At 46.0% G+C, this 27,506-nt stretch overlaps 1 protein-coding gene across 1 annotated transcript in view; it reads left to right on the top strand.

Annotated features, from left to right (window-relative positions):
* Nucleotides 1-27,506, top strand: part of DNAH1 (dynein axonemal heavy chain 1) — a 71,968-nt gene that overhangs the window by 26,490 nt on the left and 17,972 nt on the right. The window contains exons 23-54 of the mRNA XM_009917249.2: nt 324-429; nt 1,525-1,704; nt 2,574-2,714; nt 3,370-3,533; nt 4,030-4,143; nt 4,769-4,957; nt 6,046-6,151; nt 7,225-7,338; nt 7,658-7,807; nt 8,287-8,373; nt 8,479-8,665; nt 8,775-8,866; nt 9,340-9,494; nt 11,134-11,311; nt 11,598-11,792; nt 12,473-12,592; nt 13,178-13,336; nt 13,621-13,725; nt 14,956-15,096; nt 15,606-15,766; nt 16,465-16,622; nt 16,759-16,932; nt 17,303-17,341; nt 18,445-18,623; nt 19,443-19,673; nt 21,065-21,261; nt 22,124-22,259; nt 23,433-23,641; nt 24,429-24,600; nt 24,937-25,128; nt 25,665-25,775; nt 26,907-27,092. Of these exons, the coding sequence (XP_009915551.2) occupies nt 324-429; nt 1,525-1,704; nt 2,574-2,714; nt 3,370-3,533; nt 4,030-4,143; nt 4,769-4,957; nt 6,046-6,151; nt 7,225-7,338; nt 7,658-7,807; nt 8,287-8,373; nt 8,479-8,665; nt 8,775-8,866; nt 9,340-9,494; nt 11,134-11,311; nt 11,598-11,792; nt 12,473-12,592; nt 13,178-13,336; nt 13,621-13,725; nt 14,956-15,096; nt 15,606-15,766; nt 16,465-16,622; nt 16,759-16,932; nt 17,303-17,341; nt 18,445-18,623; nt 19,443-19,673; nt 21,065-21,261; nt 22,124-22,259; nt 23,433-23,641; nt 24,429-24,600; nt 24,937-25,128; nt 25,665-25,775; nt 26,907-27,092 (4,828 nt within the window). The remainder of the gene's footprint in view (nt 1-323; nt 430-1,524; nt 1,705-2,573; nt 2,715-3,369; nt 3,534-4,029; nt 4,144-4,768; nt 4,958-6,045; nt 6,152-7,224; nt 7,339-7,657; nt 7,808-8,286; nt 8,374-8,478; nt 8,666-8,774; nt 8,867-9,339; nt 9,495-11,133; nt 11,312-11,597; nt 11,793-12,472; nt 12,593-13,177; nt 13,337-13,620; nt 13,726-14,955; nt 15,097-15,605; nt 15,767-16,464; nt 16,623-16,758; nt 16,933-17,302; nt 17,342-18,444; nt 18,624-19,442; nt 19,674-21,064; nt 21,262-22,123; nt 22,260-23,432; nt 23,642-24,428; nt 24,601-24,936; nt 25,129-25,664; nt 25,776-26,906; nt 27,093-27,506) is intronic.

Raw genomic sequence — 27,506 nt, 5'->3', positions numbered from 1 at the left:
CATGATTTGTCTAGAAAGGATGGGGTAAAATGAAAACCTCCATGTAACTCTGTCCCTTGTTCCTGAAGAAATACTTCTATTTTTATACTTATTTAAACCCACTTTGCATGGGAATAACTGACTTCTGCAGATGGAGCAGTCTGTCTCTACAGAAAGGTAGACAGCTGGACCATGGCTGCTGCTCTCCTACACAAATACAAAGAGATCAGTGAGCAGTCAGAAACAGTTCTTCTAGCAGTAGGCTTTTCCTCATCTTGCCGGGACTTAGCCCCTGATGCTACAGTAAGGAGAGTCTCCCTTCATGCCTTGCTCTGTGTTTCTAGGTTCTACTTCCTTTCAGACGATGAGCTGCTGGAAATACTGTCTCAGACAAAAGACCCCACTGCTGTACAACCTCACCTCCGCAAATGCTTTGAGAACATTGCACAGGTAGGCAAAGCAAGCATGCTAGTGGCTTGGCCCACCTTAGGGTAGCTGGTGTCATGGGAACTTGGAGGCATGCTAAGAATCTGGTGGAGTGTTCACATTCTGCTGTGTGGAAATGTGTCTCCTGGGAACCTGTAACTGTATGTAGGCATTGCAAGGTGCTGCCATCCCTGCAGTGGGATTCAAACAACCTCACTTTAGACATTTCAAAGCCAGACATCTGCCGATGAACTGGGCACCCTCAATTACCTTTTAGACAATGAGGAGAAAATAAGCATCAGTAAAGGGCAACTTACAGAAATTCACTTAAATACCCATCTTAGGAGGAGATGACACTCCCTCTGGAGATGTCTGTCCATCCCACCATGGAGGCCAGGAGAAATAGCTCAGACTTAGCTGTCTACTCACAGGCACCTGGTTAGGATGGAATCCCACTCTTGCTGACAGCCTCAGGAGGGACAAGGAGTGAACAAGCCTGAACAGAATTAAGTTTCTGCCTTCAGCCCTACTTAGCAGCTGGGGTTAACCCAGCTATTTTTCCTATTTATTATTCCTAATAGACTTCAGACTCCATGGCTAGTCACAGCTTGCACCACCACAAAACTCAGACACTAAAACCAATCTCCTAGTCATTAGCTTGGGAAAATAGAAAGGAAATTGAACTGGAAACCTGGTGCAAAGCCATTGGAATAAATAAGGGGACTTTCAGTGATACACTAGGGCACTGGAAAAGCTGTTAAAATTTTACTCTTAAAACCGGGCACTGTGACCTCAAGGGAAATGATCTGAATCTACAGAATTGAACAGGAATCAAGGGTTTGAATCCTAGAAGGCAATGAGAAATGTTCATCTTGCCTATAATTTGGTTTCCTTCACTCAAGTTAAACCAGCGATGTGAATCTCTCATTTTCATACATTTTTTGGAGAGGTCATTTTGCACATCTGTTGCACACTTTATTATCACTATTGACAGCCAAGTTTGGCACCAGATTTATAATGAGCATACACCACTACAGCCTGGCTGTCCCCCAGTTGCAGGAAGATAGGGATAGAAAGGAAATCCTCCATTCACATCTCCTGTTGTGCTTCTTCCATTAGCTACTGTTCCAGGAGGACCTACAGATCACACATATGTACTCTGCTGAAGGAGAAGAAGTGAAGCTGTTTGTTCCCATCTATCCCACTGACAATGTGGAGGACTGGCTGCTGGAAGTGGAGAAATCCATGAAGGCCAGTGTACGGGACAAAATAGAAAGATCTATTGGTGTTTATCCAGAGGTAAGCATTTTATCACAGACTGGCAGGTCTCTGATGTCTCAGTTCCAGGCTTGCTGTAGAGGTCACCAGTGATGGGGCTGATGAATTTGTGATATTCTACTAGTTTTAAAATACAACCTTTAATCTAGTTGTGTGGGGGTCAAGTGCAGAATGCGCAGTTGAGCAAGCAGCTAATGGTCCAGAAGAATGCAAACCCTGCACACTCATTCAACAGCCACAGAACACCTCGCAGTATCATAGAACAACCCTGTATGAATCCGTATCTGTTCCTCTCTCCAGGCAACTTCCTCTTTATAAGAATCTTCTCCTTCAGCTCTCGTGTCACACACAGTGTGCTAGGGGCTGGTAAAAGTAACAAGGCACATGAACTATTGGCTTCAGTCAATGCATAGGGGATGAATCTTGGCTCTGGTTTCTGTCTAAAAGCTATTCTGGTAAAACTAAATTTTTATTTGTTTGGGTCTAGGGAGGGAGAAAGGCTGAAAAATGAAAAGGCCTCGGATATTTCTGTTATTGTTTTCTACTCTGTCTGAAATTTTGAAACTAGGAAAGTTAGAACAGGCCAGAGGAGGGGAAACTTTCTTTTGGGTCTCACTGATTCCTGTTCTTCACCTGCTGCTGGCCACTTGTAACTGGTTACTAACCTGCAGGTGGCATAGTGGAGAGAAGGTACCTGCTGTACCCAGTGTCCAGAAAGCCTGTGCCTGAAGATTTCTTCACAGCAACTGGAGGAAAAAATATTAAAGCCTCTTAAACAAGAACTCAGTTCTTATTTGTTAAGCATGGATCTCAGAGCAGGGACACGTAGAAATAAAAAAAAAAATCATTGTCATACCACCTTTTTGTTGTTGTTGTTTTTTGTTTTTAAGACTCCACGTACCACATGGGTCTTGCAATGGCCTGGCCAAGTGGTCATTGCTGGCTGCCAGATTTTCTGGACAAAGGAAGTGTCTGAAGCTCTGGAAGCTGGAGATTTGTCCAGCAGGCTTTTCCCACAGCTGAGTACTCAGGTATGAAAATGAATGTAAGGGTGAGATTTTGCCAGATGGAGACTTCTCAATCATCAGACCTTAGATAACTTATAAATACAGCCAGGACAATACTACAGGAAAAACAGAGATGCAATCCTGCATAGCACAGCTCAAAAACAGGTGAAAAAACAGGTTCTTATCATCTTAATCATTAGGATATTTGTCATCATAAACCTGAAACAATGTACGGGACTGATAATATGATCATTACCTGAAGACAGGAAGGAGGTGAAAGATAACTTCTCCAGGGTCACCCAAGAAGTCAAAGGTGGAGGAGAACTGAAGTGATGGACAGTATAAATCAAAGCGAAACTGCATCCTTCATATCTGTTCCATGCATCTAATCACACCTAATACCTGGGAGGTGTTAGCTCTGGGCCTCATGGTGGTCTAACTCCTTTCTTTTCACCTGAACATGGTAATGGTGTAGGCAAAAGTCAGCTTTGAGCCAGCCCTGAGCAGTATTTGCCTTCTGAGCAGTCATTTGTGTATCTGACAAGAGAAGAGGCAGAAGTTGCATGGACACAGCCTATGGTCTGGATTTAGCATGCCATAAGTTTGATTGCATTGTGTTAGTATAGCTTGGGTCTTTGGGATATGGATTGCTTCAAAGTACTTTCTTTTCCTTACCCAGCTGGGCAGTTTGGTTGCCCTGGTCCGTGGAAAATTGTCTAAGATGCAGCGAGCAGTGTTGTCAGCTCTTATTGTGATTGAGGTCCATGCAAAGGATGTTGCAGCAAAGCTGATTGAGGAGAATGTGACAAGCATGAATGATTTTGAGTGGATCTCCCAGCTCAGGTAGAGACCATAGCTGTTGAACCTCACCTGGCCTCCCTGGCCAGTCTTCATTCTCCTTACCTGTCAGCCATGTCCATGACAAATGGAAACAAGAGTTTGCATAGTCTGTAAGCACTATTCCTGAGTCGCCTCTAACATCCCTATGAGGAGTGGGATTGAAGTCTGCTAAGGATGCCAGTTCTAAGGCATCTGAGACAGACCTAGTTTTGATGGCATCCACTTTGGCAATATAGACTAATCCACACGATGGTGTTTCACAGCCTCACTGTGAAAGGGAATGCTCCTGCCCAAGGAGTGCAACACTTGATATAACATCTAATTTCAGGTCCTGTGAGAACTCCTGTCCACCCTGTTGTGTTACCTTATCTGTTCTTCTCTCAAAAGGGAAATCCCTTGACATGCAGGTCTTCAAACCTGCAGGCTGTAGTCTTATGAGCTGCTGTATTGTCTGCCAGCCAGTGTTTGTCTTTCTGATGTCATGTTCACTGATCATTAGATACTACTGGACGAGGGGGGACCTGTACATCAGAGCAGTCAATGCTGAATTTATCTATGGCTATGAGTATTTGGGGAACAGTGGCCGTCTGGTTATCACGCCCCTCACTGACAGGTAAGGAGATTTGTTTTCTGGGTAATAAGTGTATCTTTTTCTTTTTCTTTTTTCTTCTTTTCTGGATGAACAAGCCTCATTGGGGATTAAACCATGGATCTGACCATGCTGGTCTTACTGCTTAATGTATGTAAATAGAAACCATTTGTACAGTAAAGGACTACCTGAGACAAGGGCATAGGAACACCCTGGCATTGGTTCTACTGTATTCCTAGTGATCAGTGCTCAGGCTGATCTCTTTCACTCTCCTAATTCTTAATGTAGTGCTCTGACTCATATAAAATGCCCACCTGATGGCTAAGGAGCTCTTCAACAAACCAGTAGATAGGGGCATCTAATACTCTAGAATATGCAGCAGCAATAATAGTTTTACCCTTTTGTAACTGTCCTTTTTCTGGAGAGTGAGTTTGTAGCCAGTGGCAGAAGGATTTATCCATGCAGGCCCCGATGAATACTAATCAAGGCCACATAGCCAACTCCTTTGCAGAATGCTGCATATCTAAGCAGTTCTGCAGAATAATAAAGGATGGATTCCTACTTGTCTCCAGCTGGATAGATATATGTCTCCCTTACTGAAGTCAGTAGTAGAAATGCTTTTCAGCATCTGGTCTCTTCTTTGTTGTAGGTGTTATCTGACACTTACAGGAGCTCTGCACCTGAAATTTGGAGGAGCACCTGCAGGACCAGCAGGAACAGGCAAAACAGAAACAACAAAAGACCTGGGCAAAGCACTAGCAATCCAAACTGTAGTGTTCAACTGCTCCGACCAGCTTGACTTTATGGCAATGGGAAAATTTTTCAAGGGACTAGCCAGGTACAATGAAATGCTGCATGTCATTATCAAGGAGTGGGTAGGATACAGGGATGCTGGCCACTGAGAATTGGTGGGTACTTTTCATAGCAGCCCAGAAGTACAAGCAAAGCCCTAGTAGGGGGGTTTCTGTGTTCCAGAATGAGCAAAGTTACAAAATTCCTGCCAGAAGGGATGGATAGTTGAGCCAATTTAAAAAAAAAAAAAAAAAAAAAAAAAAAAAAAAAAAAAAAAAGAGACCCTGTTCATTTAAGGCAAAATTAAAATGCTTTGCACCAACCCACTATTAGACACCTGTGCAAATGTTTGCAGCTCTGGCCTTTGTTTTAATAATCATACATGTTGGACTGAGATTCAGCCCACAAGCTGCTTAATCTTAAGAAGGAGATAATCTGCTGAGTATATTCAAAATTGAGCAGCCAGGAGAGACTGCTCTAAGCCCTGAGGGATCCTCTCAGAGAAGCTTCTCTCTTCTCTACATTTCAAACAGAGCTGGTCCAATTAGTCTGTTGCACACTGGTGAATCTGAATTAGTTACTCCAACAAAAGCTGATACTCTTTTCTCAGATGTTTTCTTTGTAAGTAATTTAACTTCTTTCTTAAACCATGCCTTGTGGGAAGATCACCTTCCTCATATACATGCTTCCAGCTTTATACATAGTCTTCCAAGCTCCAAAAAATGGACTTAAGAGATGTCTAAATTCTTTCTGCTACACTTATAGCTCAGGTACAAAACAGGAATTCAACATGACACCTCTTTCAAGCCCAAATCTGTAGCATGCAGAATTTGTCCTAGGCTGTAGAATCAGACATTGCCATGGTCTTGCAGGGACCATGCAACTTCTCACCCATCACATGGCCTGGGATGCATAGTTGGGGTCAGCCGCTACAGCCCCTTCCACTGTAGCAGTATACTGTGGCTATGTCACTACCTGCTGTGGGACGTTAGGGGCCTTTTAGGTTCATTTCTTGTCTCTGTGCTGCCTCCCCAGTATGTGGATTTATAATTTCTAGATCTAGCTGAAATTTTGACTGCAAGTTTGCTCCTGTGTGATGTTCCTGACTTCCCTCATTTTTCCTTCCTTGCCCAGCTCTGGTGCATGGGCTTGCTTTGATGAGTTCAACCGCATTGATATCGAGGTGCTGTCTGTGGTGGCCCAGCAGATCACAACCATTCAGAAGGCACAGCAGCAGAGGGTACGTAATGAACATGTGAATGCAAAGGCAGACAAAAAAAATCTCCACTTGAGCTAGTCTAGGCAAGTCCTTGTCTTTGCATCCATCTTCACAGAGGACTAGCTTCACTGCTCACGCAACTCAGACAGACGTACTTGAACTTGGAGAAGCATGAGTAATGCCCTAGCTGTGACGCATCATATCAGGCTATTACATAGTCAGCATCCTGGGTGGGTTTTGCAGCTTTACCCTAGTCTGTGCTACCACAGTTGCCCACACTCTCACAGGCTGAAATACATCTCAGTTTGAGCTGCAGTGCCAGCAGACGTTGTTGTGGGAGACACTCTGATGCAGATCCACTGAGCTGATACAAATTGGAGCTGTGATAAAGGCAGCCAGTGTTCTGCCATGAGTTGCTCAGCACCACATTTGTCTAAATGTGTTATCCAAGCTTTAGTGAATTCACAAAACCCAATATGCGCAGAAAAATGCATACTCATGCACATACAGAGTTGCAACGTAAAGTGAATTGTTGGCTTTACATGGAGATTCAGCTGTCAGCCAGCCTAGCAGCCAGCCTCTGCTTTGTTCTCTGGAGACTCAGAGGGGTTAAGACCTGAATCTCCTTGACTTTGGCTTGGAATTAGAAACTTGCTCTCCATGAATTCTTCTGCATTACTTTATCCCCCATCTGAAATTACTACCTACACAGCTTTAAAAAGGATTTAGGTTTCTCTTTGCCCTCTCTGCCACGAATTAATTCAGGTCCAAACTCTACTGCAGAATAAATGGAAAGATGTTTGTTTACAGCTGGAGGGATAGAAGTCTGTCCAAGAGCCAAAAAAAGAATAAATTATCCTATCAGTAAATCTTCCATGAGCCCAGTTTCTTAAACAGGGAAGAATATTGCTGGTAATACTGGATTCCTGCAGTGGGACCAGATTGAGTCACTACAGTTGTGGGCAGCTCTGTGTGTCTGCTTGATAATTTAACTACTGAAAGCTATTGTTTTCCTCTTGGAAGATTCTGCTACATTATTTAATTGGCAGGTCAGGCTCTGTTCTTTGAGGATGATCATATTTTTAATTTTCTAGGTGGATTACTTCATGTTTGAAGGCACAGAGATCCCACTGGTCCCATCCTGTGCAGTCTTCATCACAATGAACCCAGGGTATGCTGGGCGTACTGAACTACCTGATAACCTGAAGGTAAGGAGGGCAGACTGCGTAGACAGAGAGAAGAGGGGCCATACAGGTGCTGGATGCTACCCAGGTCACCAGTGTGTCCATGGCAAGGATTAGGATGTGATGCTTTTGGAAAGTTTCTAGGATAACTTTGGGATTTGAATCACATCTGTAAGCAAATGGCACTCCTCAGTAGTCTGCAGGGATGCTACCCTGACAGGTGCCAGGCACACTCATGCTGTGTCCTCTGAACAGTCTGGGATGGATACTCAGCCTTTTCAGTTTGCTGGAAGAAGCAAGAAACAACAGTGTTGTGATCTTGTGTTGGAACTGTATGTTTCAGGCTCTCTTTCGTCCTGTGGCTATGATGGTCCCAGATTACTCCATGATTGCTGAGATTTCACTCTACTCCTTTGGGTTTGATGAAGCCAAAGTCCTTGCAAAGAAGATCACCACAACATTCAAACTATTGTCAGAGCAGCTCAGCACCCAGGTGGATGTCTTGAATGTCCATGAATGTTTTTTAAATGTGAGGCTTTCTCAGCCTAGGCACAAAGTACCTGGATAGTTCTCTTTGTGCCTTGTGATAGCATATCACAAAAAGGTCACAATACCCGTTCTTCGCCTACTTCCCTCCTTTCTAATTCTCATTTCTGTTCCTGTGGCTGGACTTGCATTCACCTTCAGTCCTAGTTAAGATTACAATGGCAGGACAGTTGAGCCAAGCAGCCCTGCCTACTTCTCCCTCCATCTAGGATTTTTCATCATCCTCACCCATAGTCTGTACAGCTGAGGACTAGTTAGTTGTTTGAAGGATGCTAAGAGCAGACTTGGATGAAGGAGCAGTTGTTCTGAAGGCATAACTCCCTCATTTTTCTTTTCTTACCTGCTAACTGAGTGCGTGCATACATTCACTCTTTTTAGGTGATGCTCCTGTATCTGATGACATTGTTTCCTCTGTGCCTTTTCCAGGACCACTATGACTTTGGGATGAGAGCTGTGAAGACTGTCATCTCAACAGCTGGCAACCTCAAAAGAGAGAATCCTACTATGAATGAGGTAAATGTGCTTATACTTCACACTGTCATAGACTTATGTGGCCTTTTCTGCAGCCACATAAGAGAGGCAGGATCTTTGAAGTTCTGAGTTCTTAAATCTTTGCAGGAGCTGATCTGCCTGCGGGCTATCAGGGATGCCAATGTACCCAAATTCCTGCAGGACGACCTCAAGCTCTTCAATGGTATTGTCTCAGATTTATTTCCCAAGATCAGAGAAAAGCCTGTTGATTATGGCATCCTGGAAGAAGCCATTCGCAAATCCTGCATCAAAGAGAATCTAAAGGATGTTGATGGTGAGGGGAAAGGCTCTCCACAAGCTCCCTCTGGTCTTTTAGTCCAGCACCCTGCCCTAGGAAAGAGACAGCTGGTCCCAGCCCCACTCTGCATCATCTTCCTCTACAGGTTTTGTATCTAAGTGCATCCAGCTCTACGAAACCACCGTGGTTCGTCATGGCCTTATGCTGGTGGGGCCAACAGGTTCTGGGAAGACAAAGGTATGGCTGAGATACCTGAGCAAACCATCGCCTGCCTCATGATGCAGAGGGTTAAGCTTCACAGAAGACTCACAGGCTGGCATTTCCAGGTTCTCTCAGATAGAAGTCAGGACACCAAGATGCTGCCTTTTAGTATTGATTTATAGCCATGGGGAAGTATATTACTAGCTCAGTCTTTCCAATTGGGAGATTAGACCGAAGCTTATTAGCTCTGCTGCAAATTTCTAAGGCTGAGACATACTTTGACATCTCGAGATGTGTCAGGCCTCTTGCACAGGAGATCTAACTTCCTGCCTGCTCTGATTCTTGAGTGGTTTATTTCTGTGAATACAGCCAGGCATCTCCTTACTATGATATTATCCTTCACTATGTCTCCTTTCTTACTGCCTTTTGAACGTAATTGCTGTGAGAGCAAGTTGCTTTGTCGTTATGGAGCCATGGCAGTTAACTGTCTTGCTCTCCTGCTCTTGCAGAGTTATGAAGTTCTGGCAGCTGCAATGACGTCACTGAAAGGTCAGCCTGCAGCCAGTGGTGGGAATTACGAAGCAGTCAGCTACTTTGTACTGAATCCCAAATCCGTCACAATGGGCCAGCTTTATGGAGAGTTCAACTTGCTAACGCATGAGTGGTAAAGTACAAAACCTGCTTTTCTTCCTTCCAGGTGGGAAACGCTTTTCTTCTGGTCTTGAGTGACTTCTCTTCAAGGCTGAGAACGGTTTAGGGTAGTGGCATAAAACCAGAAGCAATCAAGTCCTTATCCTCACCAAGCTGCAATACCCAGTCACGGCAATTTAAGCTGACATCTTTTATTGTGCACTTGGCCCGGCTGCCAGCACATGCCCAGACAGTTACTGCAGCTCGGCTCACAGCATGAACTGCATAACAAGGAATAATTCAATTGCTTTGGAGCACATGCCCCTGCTCTAAGATACAGCAGCTTAAAAACACTTGCTTTGCTTCTGAAAAGTGACCTCTGTACTGCACACTTGAATTGTTCTGTATAAATACACTGGTGGCCTTGAATGATGAGGAATGACTTTCAGGCATAAAGAGGCATTTCATTCCTGTTACCAGGGCTCCTGCTTGCTTACATGGTTTGGAAGCGAGAGCCAATAGCCCATTAGCCCTCTTGTCAGCCAGGTCCTACTGCTTATGTTTCCATCTGTGACCTGAGGTTGACTTTGCAGCTTGCTTTATCCAGAAGCTAGGGTGTGAGAAACAGTGTGAATCTCCCTTTGGCCCTGCCACCCACCACTTGCTTAGGGGCAAAGCTAAAGACTGTGTTCTGTAAAATGAGGGAAACTAAATATGAAACTAACTAGGAAAAGTGCAAGCAAGTAAGCAAGCATTACTGATGCTAAGACCCAACCTGGGCTCTGGTGCATCTTTACTGAAGGACATTTTATAGGATATTCCAGTTAGCTCGACAGTTTATTTATGATGTGACTGTACCCAAGGGCAGCACACAGGCACGTCAACATGACAAAAAGAAAAATACAGCAGTCATGTAAAATGTATTTACAGACAAATCCATCTGTTTTAATCAGCTGAGCTTTAGAACAGACTGTTTTCCCTTGATCTCAGTAACAATACCCTGGAATTCACTAGCAGTATAAAAATAACAAATAATTATTTAATAATGGGAGTAGAGTCCAGGGCCTCAATGGAAAATGCACTCAGGGTTTCCATGTGCAGATTAAGTTCTTGCTGTCAACAGCCAGCATTCCTTGTGTGTCTACTCACCTGTTCACCAGCTCCAGCACCGCCTGGGTTCACAGGCAGCTGAGGACAGGGAACTTCAGTTATAAAGAGGGTAGAGTCATGCTCTTTAGTCTGGATTCATCCTTGTAACCTATAGTTACCCCGCTGAAGCATCTGAATTAGCAGAGTAGCTGTCCTGAGTCCCCGTTTACACTTGATGGAGAAAAAGAGGCACCTTCAGGGAGCAGGTAACCTGCCTATGACCTGAACTGGATGCTAGCAAGGCCTCTTTGCTTTTCACTGAGGACAGAGATATTAAAGGGAAGCTTGTCACTTTATAGTTAGATGACATGAAGTCCAGATCCTAATGCCCAAAGAAATTGTTTTATAGTGTCATAGGCAGAGATGTATGTCTCAGTAAAAGAAAGAATGAGACCTTTTTGCAGCTTATCAACAAGTGAGGTACAGGTATCCTTGGGCACATGAACCAGGGTAAGATTCTGGCTTTGCCATTGATTTCAGCAAAACCAGCATGGGCCAAGCCCTGCCTTCCTCCCACCTTTCAGGACAGATGGGATCCTTTCCTCACTCATCCGGCAGGGAGCTGCAGCCACTGACACCAGCAAGAAGTGGTACATGTTTGATGGGCCAGTTGATGCTTTGTGGATTGAGAACATGAACACGGTGCTAGATGACAATAAGAAGCTGTGTCTCAGCTCAGGGGAAATCATCAAGCTGACAGAGGTAACTCATCCCTCCTGCTCTTGCTGCCTGTTCTCTGTTTTCCTTCTTCCATCTTGGAATGGACTTGCCTTTTACATTCTACTTGATGTCTGTGATGGACATGTATGGAAATTGGTGTCTCAGCAGCAGCCCTGTGTTGGCCAGACCTCTGCTGTGCTGCACAAACACAACAAAAAGAGGGCTCCTGCAACAAAGGGAAGGGTTTCAGCTTCACCAAATTATGCTGAAAGATGTATCAGAAGTGATCAAGTCCTTATCCTCCTTTCTTTCCTTTTGCAATTTCCAGAGCATGACTATGATGTTTGAAGTCCAGGATCTGGCTGTTGCTTCCCCTGCCACAGTCTCCCGTTGTGGCATGGTTTACCTGGAACCCAGCATCCTGGGGCTGGAGCCCTTCATTGAGTGCTGGCTGCAAAAAATCCCAGGCATCATGCAGCCCTTCTCGCAGCAGCTAGCATCTCTCTTTAAGAGATTCCTCAAGGTGAGCTCCCATGCTGTTCCAGCCTTTCCGTGGCTTGGAACTTGTCAGCTCAGATATCAACCAGCCCAGACTCATCAAGGCCTGGATTTAAATGCCATCATGGGAACACTTCAGACCACCAGTATACAAACTGCTCTGTGAATTTTCTGGGTTTAATAGAGATTATTTGCTGATCCTTGTAGGTGTGACTTACTTAGTCTTATTGGTCATTCTAGGGTTTTGTTTATTTCATTTTAAAATTATTTTCTGGACAAAATCATCCCTGGTGCATCTCCATTGCTTACAGTGGAATAACTCCAGGGAGAAAGTTGTAACAGCAAGTCTTCTTATTTCTACCGTGCTCCTAAACCACTATTTTAATGAATAACCTGGTGCTGCAAAGGAAAGCTCTGAAGGGAGCAAACCATTTAACAGCAGTGATGGCACAAGATGCACATCACTGTTGCACAGAACCAAAAGGCAGGCCCAGAGGTTTCTTGGGGTTAAGACTGAACCAAGGGGTTTGACTTGCTTCTCTCTGCTCACTTGAGACACAGTGGGAAATGGTAGCATTCTCAGTCATACCCTCCGTGCTAAACATAACCTGCAGGGAGGTGAGGAGAAACCAGAACCCTAGAAGGTAAAAGCAAAGTCAAATATGTTGGATGGTGATACTGAGCTGTTCCTGCCTCTCCTTACAGGAGGCCATTGGCTTTGTCCGGAGGTTTGTGAAGGAGATAATTGCCTCAACGGACAGCAACCTCACAAGGAGCCTCCTCATGCTCTTGGAATGTTTGTTTCAGCCTTTCATTCCCATTGAGGTAGGATTTTGCTACCTCTATCACTATCATGCAGAGGGTTAGTTACCAGAGAACAAGGTGTTGGTGCCTAAAGGTCATGCTGTATCTCACCTCCATGGCAGAATACAACATGCTGCAAAGCACAGGTAAACCTGGAAGGATTATGCTTTGCCCACTGAAAGAGAAAAAGATCAGCTCTGTGCCTACCAGGCTGGAGGGAAGAGATTCACTTTTATTTATAGCAGAGGGAAGTGGAGAATGAGTGGAAAGCAGAAATCAGCGCTAAGCGGCGATACACTTCAGATTGCAGGTCCTGTGAGAATTAGTATTGGAGAAGGCTGGACAATTTTCAAATTAAAAACCAAAGACTAAATTCTTCTCCCAGCTCCTGTTGAGTGACATTAGTTCAGCAAGGGGAGTCTCTCAAGTACACCAATGAAACAGCAAGTTTTAATCCACAGAATACATTAACAAGGCCTGTGAAAAAGTGGCTAGAAAAAGCTACATAGAAGCTGAATAGAATTATGGGCACATTAAGAAGAGTCTGGGTTTTGCGTACCTTAACCATGCCCGAGGATTTTACTTCTGCTCTTCTCTGGTTCTCAGGGAATTAGGATGATTCCCCAGGAGAAGGCAGCTCGTATCAGAGAGCTGATTGAACCCTGGTTTATATTTGCCTTGATCTGGAGTGTGGGCGCTACTGGAGATTCACAAGGTCGCATGGCCTTCAGCTTGTGGCTGAGGGAGAAGATGGCAAAAGAAAAGGTGAGTAAAGGAAAAGCAGATCCTCTCTCATAGAGGAACTGGTAACGAGGAATGGGGGTCAGAGCTTCTTGAATGCCTGGAGGCTTTGCATAGGCTTCCTCTTGGGATCTGGTAAATGACATCTGCCTCAAACTTCAAGGGACCCTTGGAGCTGGAAGTCCTGGGAGAGAGACCTGACTCCCTGGGCAGCATCCCATTAGTGAAGTCTTCTTTGCAGTAGTGCAGATCCTCCTGTGAATTCAGCTGAGTAGCAGCCAGGTTCACCCACAGCTTTATTCTCACAGATCCAGTTACTTTTCCCAGAAGAAGGACTGGTTTATGACTATAAACTGTACGATGCTGGGCTTAGCAGTGCTGAAGATGATCTGGATGAGGAGGTCATTAGGGAGGTAAAATGTTTCACTTTCAACTCTAAGCTGGGAAATTTGGGGAGAGGGACCAGGAAGCAACACAGTCCTGCAGGATTTGGTAGGATTTTCTCATCAAGGGCAAAAAAGAAAGGCCTATAGGAACCAAGTGAGAACATTTAAAGTGAAATCTTTTCATTAAAGGAAGAAGGCAGTTTCTTGCCCTGAGGGTTGTGAAGCAGATCTTTCAAATCTGAGCCAACAGCTGGCTGGTTAATTCAGACCTGAGTGCCTCTGCCAGTGCTCAGGAAAGTGAGAGGGCACTACAAGTGTGGCTGCTAGAGGAGGACAGGGAGAAGCTCACATGGAAAGGTCTGCCTGTGTTAGAAAGCAGTGCACAACAACAGAATAGCTGTGTGCAGCAGAGTCTGGAGGAGGAGCAAGGCAGACAAATATGCTATCTTTTTCACAGGAGACAGTAAAGCAGTAGGGCATGCAAGGCCCATCTGACTGACAGTCACCAGCCCCTGGGCTGAAAGAAAAAAAAGAAAAAGAAAAAAAAACAAACACAAGGAAAAAAAAAAACAGGAAAAATGCTTCCCCTTCCTGAAATCAGAGTAAAATAAAGAGCCCTTCATGAGCATCAGATGCTTAGCAGAAGCTGCCGGCATCATCTCTGTGGAAAGACCACATGGGGTGGTCAGGAATACACTTTTTCTCAGTGTTCTCCAGCACATCCCTGACAAAACCTCCATCTCACTTATATAGTGGCCTCTGGGAGGTTATTCTGTGACTTGATTGTCCATGTCTTGTACAAGTACAAAACCTCAAAGTGCCTCTGAGTGCAACATGAGTGATGGCAACAACCATGAAGATAGGATCCCAGCTAAACCCTCTTTGGCCCTCTGCTGTGGGGGCACTTACAGGGTGGGTCAGCTTAGGACAGAATTCCAGTTCTTGCAAATATCACAAGTGCTCCATCCCCCGTTGATCCCAGTTCTCAGAAGGGAGGGCGTGTTGCTGCTGGGGCAATAATCTCTAACTCTTGGGCTACCTCCCTCCCAAAAGAACCGAGTCAGACACTCACAGCATTGCCAGACAGAAAGGTAGGGGTGGCAAGACTAGACAGAGGGGCTGGAAACCTGAATTCCTCATCAGAATCTGAGCTACTACACAAGGAGCTGTGACAGGGAAAACACAGCAGAGATAGTTTTCTTTTTCCCATAGGGGATAGATGCAACTGCCCCCTCTAAACACACTCATACCTTTCAGGTGCGCTGGGAGAAGTGGCTAGACTCTACGGCAAAGTTCACCGTGGTTCCCGATACCAACTTCTGTGATATTATTGTGCCCACGATGAACACAGTCCAAATGGCCCATCTGCTGGAGCTGTTGCTCACCAACCATAAGCCAGTACGTGCCAAGCCTTGTCTTTGATTTTTTGATTCAACCTTGTTCTCATCAACAGGGGCACCTTTTCCTCTCCCGGTGCAGTCAGAACCTAACAGCTACCTGCTACTTTGAGATTATTTCCCACTCTCATGGATTTGTATTTCTCTGCTCAGAAGCTGTGCCTAAGCAACAAGAGTTCTCCATTCAGTCCCCAGGCACCATGCCAGTGCTCCAAAGGAATATCAATACTCAGTTGTTCAATCAAAATGCAGCAGTTGCTAGATAGCCCATCACCATCCCTCTTTACCTGTTTCCTACAGTTCCATTTCATACTTCTCTGGTTGGATTCCTTCCACACCAAGAGATCTGTTGAACAGCTGTCCTTACTGAAGAAGCGAGCCTCCTGTCCTCTCCCAGCCTTTGAATGCCTAAGTGAGCAGTAACCTGCATTTCCTCCAGCAACTGTCAGAGAGCTGGGAAACACAGACTATATGCCTATGGTTATGCTGCATTGCTGATTGTGCTTCTAGGTTCTCTGCATTGGTCCCACTGGAACAGGGAAGACTCTCACAATTACGGACAAGCTTTTGAAGAACTTGCCTCTCAGATACATCACCCACTTCCTGATGTTTTCAGCACGCACCTCTGCTAACCAAACACAGGATCTCATTGACAGCAAACTGGATAAGAGGCAGGTTTCCTTTCTGCATTTGCCAAGGCAGTATCCCTGAGCTCAGTGTTTCTATCAACTTGGCCATTTAGTTTCATCCCAAGACCTGAAGGGGCCCCAAGCACGTACAGCTGTGGATAACAAATAGGACACACAGCAAATCTGAGCTGGGATTTTGAGAGCCTGTAATAACTTGATATGATGGCAAGAAAGTGAGAAGGATTAGTGAGGGTCTGTAAAAGTTGCTCCAATTCTAGCTATTCCAGAAATACTACATTTCACAGCACAGGTGTTTGCAAACCCTGGTGTGGGATCTTTATAGAAACTGCTGAGGGGAGAAATACATGGCTGCTGACACCCAGTCCCACTCCCCATGGTTCGCAGCTTCCCTTTTTCCTCCCTGGTCAGCCACTGGTTTGAGGTTTCCAATAGATTCATGGGCTCAAGCTTTGCTTTTATTTGTACCCATTTATTCATTGACACTGTCCATAAGTAGACAAAATTTCTGTCGTGCTCAGAAAGAAGCCAGTGCCTCAAACATTGTTCTGGATCTTTTCCATACAAAGGCACATATAAAGGGGTATATAGAATGTAAGTGTAAGGATAGCTGAAACTGCTGACCCAGGAAGCCTCTGGAGAAAAAACTGCTTTTGATTCAAGTTAGGAGTACCTTTGCAATAGGAGTTGTCTGTGTCCTTATGTGGCTTCTGTCCTTACAGGCGGAAGGGTGTGTTCGGGCCTCCAATTGGGCAGTACTTCATATTTTTTATTGATGACTTGAATATGCCCATGCTGGAGAAATATGGTGCTCAGCCACCCATCGAGCTGCTGCGGCAGTGGATGGACCATCAGGGCTGGTACGACAGGAAACAGATAGGTATGACCCAGATCCCTTTGCCCAGTACTCTTGACAAAAGTTGGCCTGTTGATAGATATGCATACCTGCTGTGGAGATTTGTGGCAGGGTTTTTAGCTACAACTTCGCATTTGTTCCTGATTTTGCACTCTTCAAGGTACTTTTAAGAAGCTGGTAGATATTAATTTTGTCTGTGCCATGGGACCTCCTGGAGGGGGGAGGAATGCTGTCACTCCACGCCTCACTCGCCATTTCAACTACCTCTCCTTCACTGAGTTGGAGGAGAGCAGCAAGAAGGCTATCTTTTCCACCATCCTTGGCAGCTGGATGGGTAAGTGCTGCAGACAACCGCCACCTCCTCATGTTGCAAGTCAACCCGATGATAATGGAGGTTGGAAGGGAAGGAATTAATACTGGTGATCTGATCAAAGTGCTGGAAGCTGGAACTTGCATTAGTTGCTTGAAGATGCTTTTGGAAAAGTGTTGTTTCAATCTTAGCAAACAGAGAGCTCATACCCTGTTTAGTCTCAGGGCCGAACTGCTGGTGCAAATCAGCAAACTTCAAATTTGGCTCTCACAGTTTCGTAAGGTATCCTATAGCCTAGGCCTTTCAAAGAGGATTTTGTTTGCGATGGATGATGCAGATATCCCTCACTTCAGCAGGTAAAGCTGTAACTCAGGGGTTTTTTTGTCTTTTCCAGCTGGACTCCTAGGAGAAAGAAGTTACAGAGATCCTGTGCGTAAGTAAGAGCAGAAAGATATATGAGAGAGAGAGACTGTGAACAGAACAAGCTGATGGGCACAGCATGGCATAGCTTACCTGTGCTTTCAGCAGACAGACACTTGCCCAGACAACAGCCTTCTGTGGAAGCAGAGCCTTCTGTTACTCTCCATCTGCTGCAGCCTGTGGACAGCTGAGCAGGGTGGATCTAAGCATGGTGCTACAGCCACCCAGAAAAAGGGTTCATTTGAAGTGAAATGAGTCCTCTTATATTTGACAGGGTGGGAATTTAGGATCATCTTTGCAAATGTGCCCTCATCTGCAAATCTGCCAGTAGGAAGGAGTGAGAATAGTGAGCTATGAGAGAAGCAAAGCAGAGCTTTCTGAGTGCTTGCAATATTTACAAGCATCAGTACCTGACTATGAGCTCAGGGGCACACTGAAGCATCTAGCTGTGATATAAAAAGAAATTAAAGAATTTTGGAAATAATGCAAAAAAGTGCAAAACACTAGGGTGTCACAGGGCTCTACTTTCCCAGGAGTGTTTGTAATGAACTTAATTAGGAGTTTAAAAAAAAAAAAGTATTTTATGCTCTAAAACTGGCAGCTGTGTTTAAATCTTGCCAGACTATTGCATAAGAAATTATTCCTCTGTGGCTTTGCATTTGCTGAGCTCAATGAATTGCAAGGTGGTTTAGCTAAGAGGGCACTCACACCTTCAAAGCTAAAAAGCTTCAAAGTAACTGAAACTCCACTGCGGGAGTACAAGGAGGGAGAAGGAAAACCTGACTGGAGTATTTCAGGTAGGCACCAATTACCTGTCTGGCAGTGTCTCCTCTCTCCCTGGGGTGCATGAAGTCTTAACATCGCAGAATTGTTGTTCTTCCCTCCCCAGATCTGATTCTCTTTGGTTGGGAAATTCATTGACAAACTGTCCACTGCAGTGAGCAGGTGCTTGGTCAGGTCCCCACACAGTCTCTGCATAAGAAAGCAGAAAAGTGTGTTCCTGGCCAAGTCCTAGCAACACCTCTGCCACTCAGTGCCACCTGTCTGCACCGCTAGGACCTTCTCAACCCAAAGTCACCACCTTGGCATCCTCTCCACCTTCCTCTGTCCCTGCAGCAGGAGCACATGCAGTCAAAGACTTGAATGAGCCCTTGGTTGATGCCACCTCCTGCGTGTATTTGACCATCACATCCCAGCTGCTGCCCACACCAGCAAAGTCGCATTACACCTTCAACCTGAGAGACCTCTCCAAGGTGTTCCAGGGCATGCTCATGGCTGAGCCCAGCACGATCGAGGTGAGTCCTCCCATCAGCACAGTCATGCCACCCAGGGGAAGGCCAGAAATGTTCTAGTTAAGGCCTCATTGACAGGCCTCAATTTCTTGTTGAAGCTGCATTTTTGGTATTGCTCAATGAATGTGGTGACCTTCCTTTTGGTTATATTGCCTACTACTGGTAGTAAGCAGACCAATCCTGCCACCCCAGCCCTTTCTTGGCATGGAAGCAGGTGACTGGCCACAGGGAGTCAGTACGACACAGCCCAGCCATTCAGGGCTGGATGAAGCCATAGGGGACCAGACAGGGGACCACGCAGGGGCAGACATGTTGTCCTGTTACCAGCTTGTAGCAATGGAGGCTTCTGCCATTTCAGCTCTCCTGAGGACCTTGCTCTGGCTCCAGCCTAGCCAGTAGAGATTGGCTTATCATAAGAAGTACTTGGGACACTGGTTCTGTGCTACACCTGAATAAAAGGATCTTTCTGAAAAACACAAGAACTTCTGAAAACAGTAAAAATTAAATCAAACTGGGGGAAAGATAAGGACAAACAACATGAAATTTAAATCTCTCAAAGAAAGCCTGACATATGGACAAATAGAGGGGGGATTAGCTGAAGCTGTAATGAGCTCTCTGCAAAGCAGCTGTTTTGACAAGAGTTGATTTTGAGAGGAGAAGGGAATGCAGCTTCCTCCACCCAGTTCTTTCTCCACTCCAGCTGCCTTCTAGCAGGATTGGAGCTGGCTGCATGCCGGGCAGGAACCAGCTTTCCTGATAGTGAGGCTCTTAATACTTCTCTGTTTCTCTCATGGGGGCTGTTTTGCTGGGATTTCCTACCAGAACAAACTGCACCTGCTGAGACTGTGGTACCATGAGAGCTGCCGGGTCTTCTGTGATCGCCTGGTCAGCAAGGAGGACCGGACCTGGTTTGACAACCTGATGAAGAGTATGATGGAGGAGTTAGGCACCACTTTTGAGGAGGTCATCCCCTCCCAGCCAGTTCTGTTTGGGGACTTCATGGAACCAGGTGCCAATATCAAACTGTACAAAGCAATCAACAGCCAGGAAGAGGTAAGGACCCTGGGAATCATGGTGATGTGAACTATGTTCTCATCTTCCAAGTCTTCTGCAAACAAAAGAAAACACTTAATAGTAACCATGGGGCTTCTTGAATTGAAGGTGTCTGGAATCACAAACCCTCCCAGGGCTCTCCTGTTAAATCCTACCCCAGATATGGATAGTGGCCGCATTTGGTGCAATGGGAAGTTGAGGTAGAATAAGTTGTCTCTGCATTGCCATCCTGGGGGCAGCCTGCTATGCCAAATCTCCCAAATGAACTGCACTTGGGACTGAAAAGTGAAATTTGCTGGAAGGAAATGGCACATTACCCCCAAACAATACTACTTTTGCCATTAAAGACTTCACAATTGACCTTTACAAATAATTAATGTTACTGCCAGATTCCCTGTTGGAGAAGATACTGCGAGTACTTTGGTAGTGATAATTAGGCAAAGGCAATGAGCAGTGCATTGTGCACTCATTATCAGAAACAGAGGATTATCCTGTAGTCTCCTCTTTTGATAGCTGTGTGACAAGGACTGGTAATTAACTGAGCTTTCCAATCTCTTTTGCAAAGTAGGTAGGCCTGTCCCCCACTGAGGTGAGCACAGCTGAGACAGCCAGACTTACCAAGCTGCTGCACAGTCCACTGATGAACACAGAACTTTGGCATCTAGGCAGGGATCTCAGCACTGTATGAATTCCAGCTGATGTTGCTTGCCCAGGTTCACAGTGAGATTGCTGAGGGGGGTAGGACCAAATCCCAGATGTCTTCATGGTTCATCTCCTGCTCTGGCCTGAGGGTGCTGTTGACGAGAGCCCTAGAAAGGGCAGGAGAGACTGCTCCTGCAGCTATTATATGCAATGGCTGGACCAGGAGAGGAGTGCACTTCTCTACCTGTCTATGACCAGCAGTGTTTTCTTCCAGCACCTGCCCTTTCCAGCCAGGATCCTAACCACAGGATGTAGCAGCAGACAGTGGTCAGCTATACAGCGAGGAAGCTCTCCCTGAGGGAGACCCTGGAAACAGTATGGGTCAGGCAGCCATAAGCTATTTTATTTTCAACTATGCCTTGCTATTTCTTGAGGCAAACAGCACTGCTGGGAACAGCAGACCTTACTCACTTCCCTGAGTTAGTTTAAGGTCACCGTTCAGGAGCTGCTGCCACCACCGCCACTAACTAAATTCAGCCCAGTGCAATGGCAGTTCCTATAGGAGCATAGAGAGCCATCACCTCCCCAAAAGCAGCTCCTAGGGAGCAACTGGGAGAGACAGCTGCTCCCAGATACTGCTGATGAACAGGCTTTGCCCTCCTAGCAGCCTAGCTGTGCTTACAGACAACCACCTGCCCCCTCACAATTGCTTTTATCTGGTAGCCACAATTGACTGTTTCTGCCCACAGCTGAAGGTTGTGATTGAGGATTACCTGGAGGAGTACAATCAAATCAACACCCCAGAGCTGAAGCTTGTGCTTTTCATGGATGCAATACAGCACATCTGCCGAATCAGCCGGATCCTGCGGCAGGCTCCAGGGAATGCTCTTCTTCTGGGTGTTGGGGGAAGTGGGAGACAGTCTCTCACCAGGCTGGCATCTCACATGTAAGTAATGCACTCCTATGCACATAATGTGGAGCTGCTCCATCAGGGCTGCCTCCAAAGAATCTCTTTTCCTGCCCTTCCTGCTACTGGTTACAGATTTTTCTGGTTGCTGACTCTTCAGATTTAACATTCAAGAGCTAGGGCTCAGTTAACATGCACATCTACACTAGAAAAATTGGTCTCTTGCCTGCTAGTAGCTTGGGTTACTGACTGCTGCGGGCACGCAGCAAATGAGCAAAAGCAGCATGGTCCATGTCAGCTCACTGGCCTGTGCAGCACTCAGCATGGCAGGGGAATAGATAGGGGCTTCTTCCTGGGAGCTGGGCAGCAGGAAGACAAAGACAAGAGCTACTAGTGACAAGTGATCAAGTGACACTGGCAGCTTGGCAAGTAGGACTGGTGAGTCTTGGTAGCCAAGAGGCCATGAGGCGGGAAACTTGAAGAGCCAGGGAACTAGGCTGAGGAAGAAAATTCTTCCAGCTCTGAATACAGGGTGTGATCCTGGAGAAATGCAACCACGGTTCCCAGGTTCACCAGCCTCCAAGGGCAGCATCACAAAAAAATCCATGTTGAGTTGCTCCTTCTGCACTCTTAGGCACTGGGACTGAGAAGCAGTGTGATTTTGTTAGCTCATGGAGTTGTACTTCTCCTGGTTTCTACCTAGCTCAGGTATCTCTGCTTTGAGTAAAACATGCTCTCGGGTTGGTGGTTGAACATGCACAAGGACAGGCATGTGCTCAGGACTCATTGCGGGAAAACAACTTGCTTGAGTCCTCTCCCCCTGAGTCCACAACACATACTTAGGACTGACAAATAGTAGATTTTAATTTGATGTAAATCCACAGACTTCTCTTTCCTTTAGGGCAGATTATGAGTGTTTCCAGATTGAACTATCCAAAAATTATGGCATGACCGAATGGCGAGATGACGTGAGGAAGATCATGATGAAGGCAGGCCTTCAAAGTCTACCCAAGACGTTCCTATTTGTAGACACACAGGTACAAGTGTACTCTCAAGGTACAGGAGTATTAGCATGGTGGACTCCATCTCAAAAGGAGTCAGAAACATCTCTAAGCTCAGTAAATCCCCCTGAAGAGGATTGAGGAGCTTTGATACAAACCAGGCACAGCTTGTTTCTTAAGTAGCCCACCTTCATCATCTTATAAAAAAAGCCCCATGGAAACTAAAGGTGGTATATTTGTTGCTGGAGGGACTGTACAGCTGTGTGTGAGTGGGATGATTCTTCTGTTGCTCAAGGAAGCCTCTTTCAGCTCCATCCAAGGGTTTGGTGGGATCAGAGATTTTAGACACAGCTGCCTGAAGCTAAGCACTACACTGGTCACTGTTACTAGAAGTCCTAAGTAACATCATTCTCTTTATTTTCAAAGATACCAGTAGATTTTAGGGCCTTATGCCTGCTGGTTCCACATGATAATGTTGGCTTGTTTCTGTAAACTGTAACTTGCTAATGACTAGACCAACTTCTGGAATTCACTGTTATGTTCCCCATAGGCTTTTTTACTGCCTTCATTATCACAGGAACCAAGTCCCTTCTGGCAGCGCCCTAAGCAATGAGATGAATATCTGTCAAGTGGTGCTTGTTCTTTCATCCTTTTCCCTACAGTGAGAAGCATATGTGGGAGAAGAGGGGCATGGGAGGGTGCATTTAGTTAAATAGATGGATTCTGTGTATTTCTGATTTAGCAAAGGTGGAGAGGTGAGTGTAGCTCTGGAGGGAGATCATCCCACAGACTGTGACACATCCCTACAATTACTCTGTCTCTCACATCGATGAGTTTTATTCTAATAGTGAAGTGTTCTGTGCTGGAGAAATGAAGACCCAGAGCAACCTTAATGTTTGGGGTCTGGTTGCAGGGTCACTGCAAGGCAGAGAGCAAGGCCCTGAGCATAATTTGTCTGTAAGGAGGGAGGTTTGTTCTCAGGCACACACGTCCACCCCTGAAATGACTAAACATGGCTGTTCAATTGGAAATGCTGGACAAGGGTCAGAGTATGCTTTCCTAGAGCAGAGTGATCACAGAAATTATTTCTTATAACAGGGGCTGAGGGCTATATTTATCCAGAAGTGATCTCCATGGCATATGGCAACATGACTGTCTTATAACTTACTTAGGAAGCTACTTTTTTTTTTTTCCTTATCATATTCTTAGATTAAAAATGAATCCTTCCTTGAGGATATCAACAACCTGCTCAACTCGGGTGACATTCCCAACATTTACAACCCTGATGATCAAGAACAGATCATGATGGCTATGAAGCCCGTTGTTCGAGATCTAGGGCAGCAGCCCACCAAGGCCAATTTGATGGCTGCATACACAGCACGGGTTCGCAGCAATATCCACATGGTCCTGTGCATGAGGTACAGTTCAGGGGTAGGACTCACTGCTGTCAATGTTAATTATTCTCTCCTTGTCTTTTGCCTTGCATCACTTTGTCATTGGACCTTTGTTTCTAAGCCCCTGACTTTGGAGGAGGAATAAGATTTGCATACCACCTACCCATAGGACTGTATACTATTTTTACATTTTGCTAGTTTCAAGATGAAATTTGAAAAGTTTAAGAATATGATTATATGTGATCCAGATTAAATACAAGCTTCCTCCTCCTTCATGCACCATTGAGCTGTTTGTTACAAAAACATCGTGCTTGAATTTGGGGCTCAGTTGCACCATGTTTATTCATGAATCTAGTGCATAGACCATGAACAGCTTGCTTGCTTGCAGGAGGGCTGCCAGAAGGTACAGGGCATTCTCAGTGCAAGTACAAGTGGAAGAATCAGGGCCATGATTTTGGTCTGGTGATGTGATCTCTGCACTCACCTGCTTGAAATAGACTTCAGGTCACATTTATTTCTTACCCCTTACATGTTCTCCCTAGGGAGAACATCCCCCTACTACCATCTTAATACTTCCAGAATATACCCAGGACTTCCAAGGAGTGAGCTGTGACACACACCTCAGGACATGTGGCTCACTGCCTGAACTTTCATTCCCCATTTCCCTCTCTCCTTCTTCTTCCTTGGGTATATTCCCTTCCTTCTTACTCTGTAAGAGTTCAGGATCGTTCTTCAGGGAAGTAAGAAAGCTATTTTAGCCTTGTATTTATAGCCAGTTGCAACATCTCTTTTCTACATGTCTTTCCCTCAGCCCAATAGGAGAAGTCTTCCGTGCACGCTTGAGACAGTTCCCCTCTCTTGTGAACTGCTGTACCATCAACTGGTTTAATGAGTGGCCTGCTGAAGCCCTGCAGTGCGTTGCCTCCTCCTTCTTGCACAGGATCCCACATCTTGGTGCCAGTACTGAAGATGTCAATGGAATGGTAGGTGCCACACTCAACACACAAAACACAGCTCCTGTGTGCTCAATGTGCCATGTCTCTAGATATACATAGACAATAGATGCAGGGCATACCTGCAGAAAGGTCCTACCCTGTAGCAGAAATGTTCCACGGCAGGATCATTCAACTAGAGAACTGGTTAGCTTTTGTATGCCTTGAAATGGCCATGTCCGTTCGTCCTCCTCTCTTTGGCATTGAAGCCCACACATATACATAAGCTCTGCTGTGACTGTATACTTAGGCTCTCTGTGGTTATCACATAGACTTGCCTACATGTTCAGTACTGAATAAGATTGTTTCTTTCCTTTCTCCTTGTAGATTCAAGTATGTGTAGAAATCCATCAGAGCGTGGCAAGTAAGTGCCAAGTGTACCTAGCAGAGCTGGCCAGACACAATTATGTCACTCCCAAGAGCTACCTTGAGTTCCTCAACATCTTCAGTTCCCTGATTGGAAAGAAGAAACAGGAATTGAAGACAGCCAAGAACAGGATGAAAAGTGGCCTGGACAAGGTTCGTCACTCACACCCAGGAGATCTTTGGGCCTGCCTTACCTGCTCTGATTAGTGTATTTATAGCTGCAGAGATGCAGTGAGATGCCCTACACATCTCCTGTGTAACAGGAGAAGGCTCATGCTAAAGCAAATGATAGCTATGCCTTCTGCCGGGGCCAGTCTTTCTGAAGGGCTGAGTCTGTAACAGCTCTAAAAGAATGATGGTCCCCAGTCTCTGGGGACCACAGACCACTCTAGCTCAATCTCTCAGCATGTTCCTTATTAACCTTTTAATTGAAAGCCCTATAACAGCAACATGATTCCACTGACACTATCATGAGCTTATGAAGTAATGCCCATCATGTACAGGCACCATTAGGCACTACCATTTATAAACACGCCACAGTGCCAGACAGTTGCTTAAGCAGGAACCAGGGCAAGACCTGCTTTGTACAGCCTGACACTGGGCAGGGAGCACCCACTAGGACAGCACAGCCCTTTCCTGGGGCTTTCCACGGCTGCTGCCTCTGCTCTCACTCCACTCTGCTCCCACAGCTCTTGCAAACAGCAGAGGATGTAGCGAGGATGCAGGAGGAACTGGAGTCTGCCCGCCCTCTCCTGGCACAGGCAGCCAAGGACACACTGGCAACCATGGAGCAACTGCAGGTACTGCTGCTGGACAGCCCTGCATTGTCCAAGTCTGCTCAGACTGGACACAGGGCTTGGGGAGGCCATGCAGGGGTTGTATGAAATCCTGCTTGATCTGACAGTAAAAAGGCCTCCAATTAGCACATCAGGTATTTATGCAGAGCAGCACCGCCAGCAAGAGTGGCCTTCTGCTGGGGTCCCTGCTCTGGTGTTGGTGGGAGCCAGTCACAACCTACCAGCCAGTTGCTAGCAGAAGTGATGGCTCACATGCCCCTGTCTGAAACCACAACCCGGGGTCAATCAGCCAAGCTACCAGCTCCCTTTCCTCCCTGGTTTAGATCCTTGCAAGAACAGACTAGCAACACTACTAACACAATTCTCAGGTGGCCTGAGCAGCTCTAATCCCAGACTGTTGTTGCTGAAAGGGATCATTCCCCCACACCCCATCCCCAGGGAGCTGATCCAGCTGCAGCCTGCCCCTGCTGGCCCAAACCTCAGGGATCATCACACACACAGTCACTTCTGCCACTGCAGAAGAAGGAACCGTCCTCTTGTTGGCTGTCACTACCTTCCCACCTCCTTGTGTTCCTCCCTGCCTGTCTCCTACTGTGGGACGGCCAGACAGAGGGAAGAGACACTAACATCATACAGCTCTGCGTGCAAAGGGGAAGGAATCTGCAATCTCCCATGTTCCCACATAGCAGGTAAAGATATGGCTATATTCCACATTCCCTTTACACGTCCTGGTAGTGTTTTAACCCTGAGGGTAGGCAGAAGTCACAGTTTTAGAAACAAAACCCTCAGCATGTATTCTTATTCCTCCATCTCCCTACACATTTGCATCCCTATACATCCTCTCCCTTTGCCAATAGGAAAAATGGCTAGAGCAGCTAATTCCTGCAGGACTAACACCATTCCAGGCCCAGCCAGAGCCAGAGCTTTTGGATGATCTCTACAGGCTGACAAAAGCCTCCTGCCACTATGATGCAGAAAGGGGATCCCCTCCAGCAGTTAGGACTGAGCATGTCTCTGCTGGAAGAAAACACATGACCTGTCAGGACAGCTGTGATCCTTACCTAGCAGTGCTGAGCCAAGCCAAAGGGGTGCCCTGGCTCCAGCACACTTCTGAGGCTGTCTCTGGTGTTGCAGGTGGACACAGCTGTGGCTGAAAAGACAAGAAGTGCTGTGCAGGCTGAGGAGATGAAGGCCAAAGTGAAAGCGCAGACAGCCCAAGCCATTGCAGATGATGCTCAGAAAGACTTGGCTGAAGCCCTCCCAGCCCTGGACGCTGCTCTTGCCAGCCTGAGGAACCTCAACAAAAGTGATGTTACAGAGGTAACTGGGTTGAGGGGGAAGGTGGCAGAGCTGGGTCTGGTCCTGGACAGTCTCTCACTTTGCAGCAATTCCCCTTCTATAGGCTTGCAGCATCCCCAACCTTTTCCAGCATGTCTGTCCATCCCCTTGGGCTCACAGTCTGGGCAGCTGCCCATGCAGCTTCTTCACTTCACTCCTTTAAAAGCAAAGAGTTGTGAAGGGCAGAGGCAGGAGCTGGCTCCTGGGTGTTCCTACATGTTGTTTCCAACTTGTGCCAGAGACGGTCTTGAGGAGGGCTCACCCCATGGTACTTGTCCGTGGGGGTAGGTGGCAGGCAGTGCCACAATGCAACCCTGAGTATTGACTGCACAACACAGGGACAGATCTAGCAGCACACTGTCTGAAATAGCAGGCTCTTTTGAAAGGTGATCCACC

This window comes from Haliaeetus albicilla, chromosome 24 (assembly GCF_947461875.1).
Source record: "Haliaeetus albicilla chromosome 24, bHalAlb1.1, whole genome shotgun sequence".
In the NCBI taxonomy this organism is placed as follows: domain Eukaryota; kingdom Metazoa; phylum Chordata; class Aves; order Accipitriformes; family Accipitridae; genus Haliaeetus; species Haliaeetus albicilla.
Note: the sequence above shows the minus strand (reverse complement) of the source record. Positions and strands in the feature narration are given on the sequence as shown.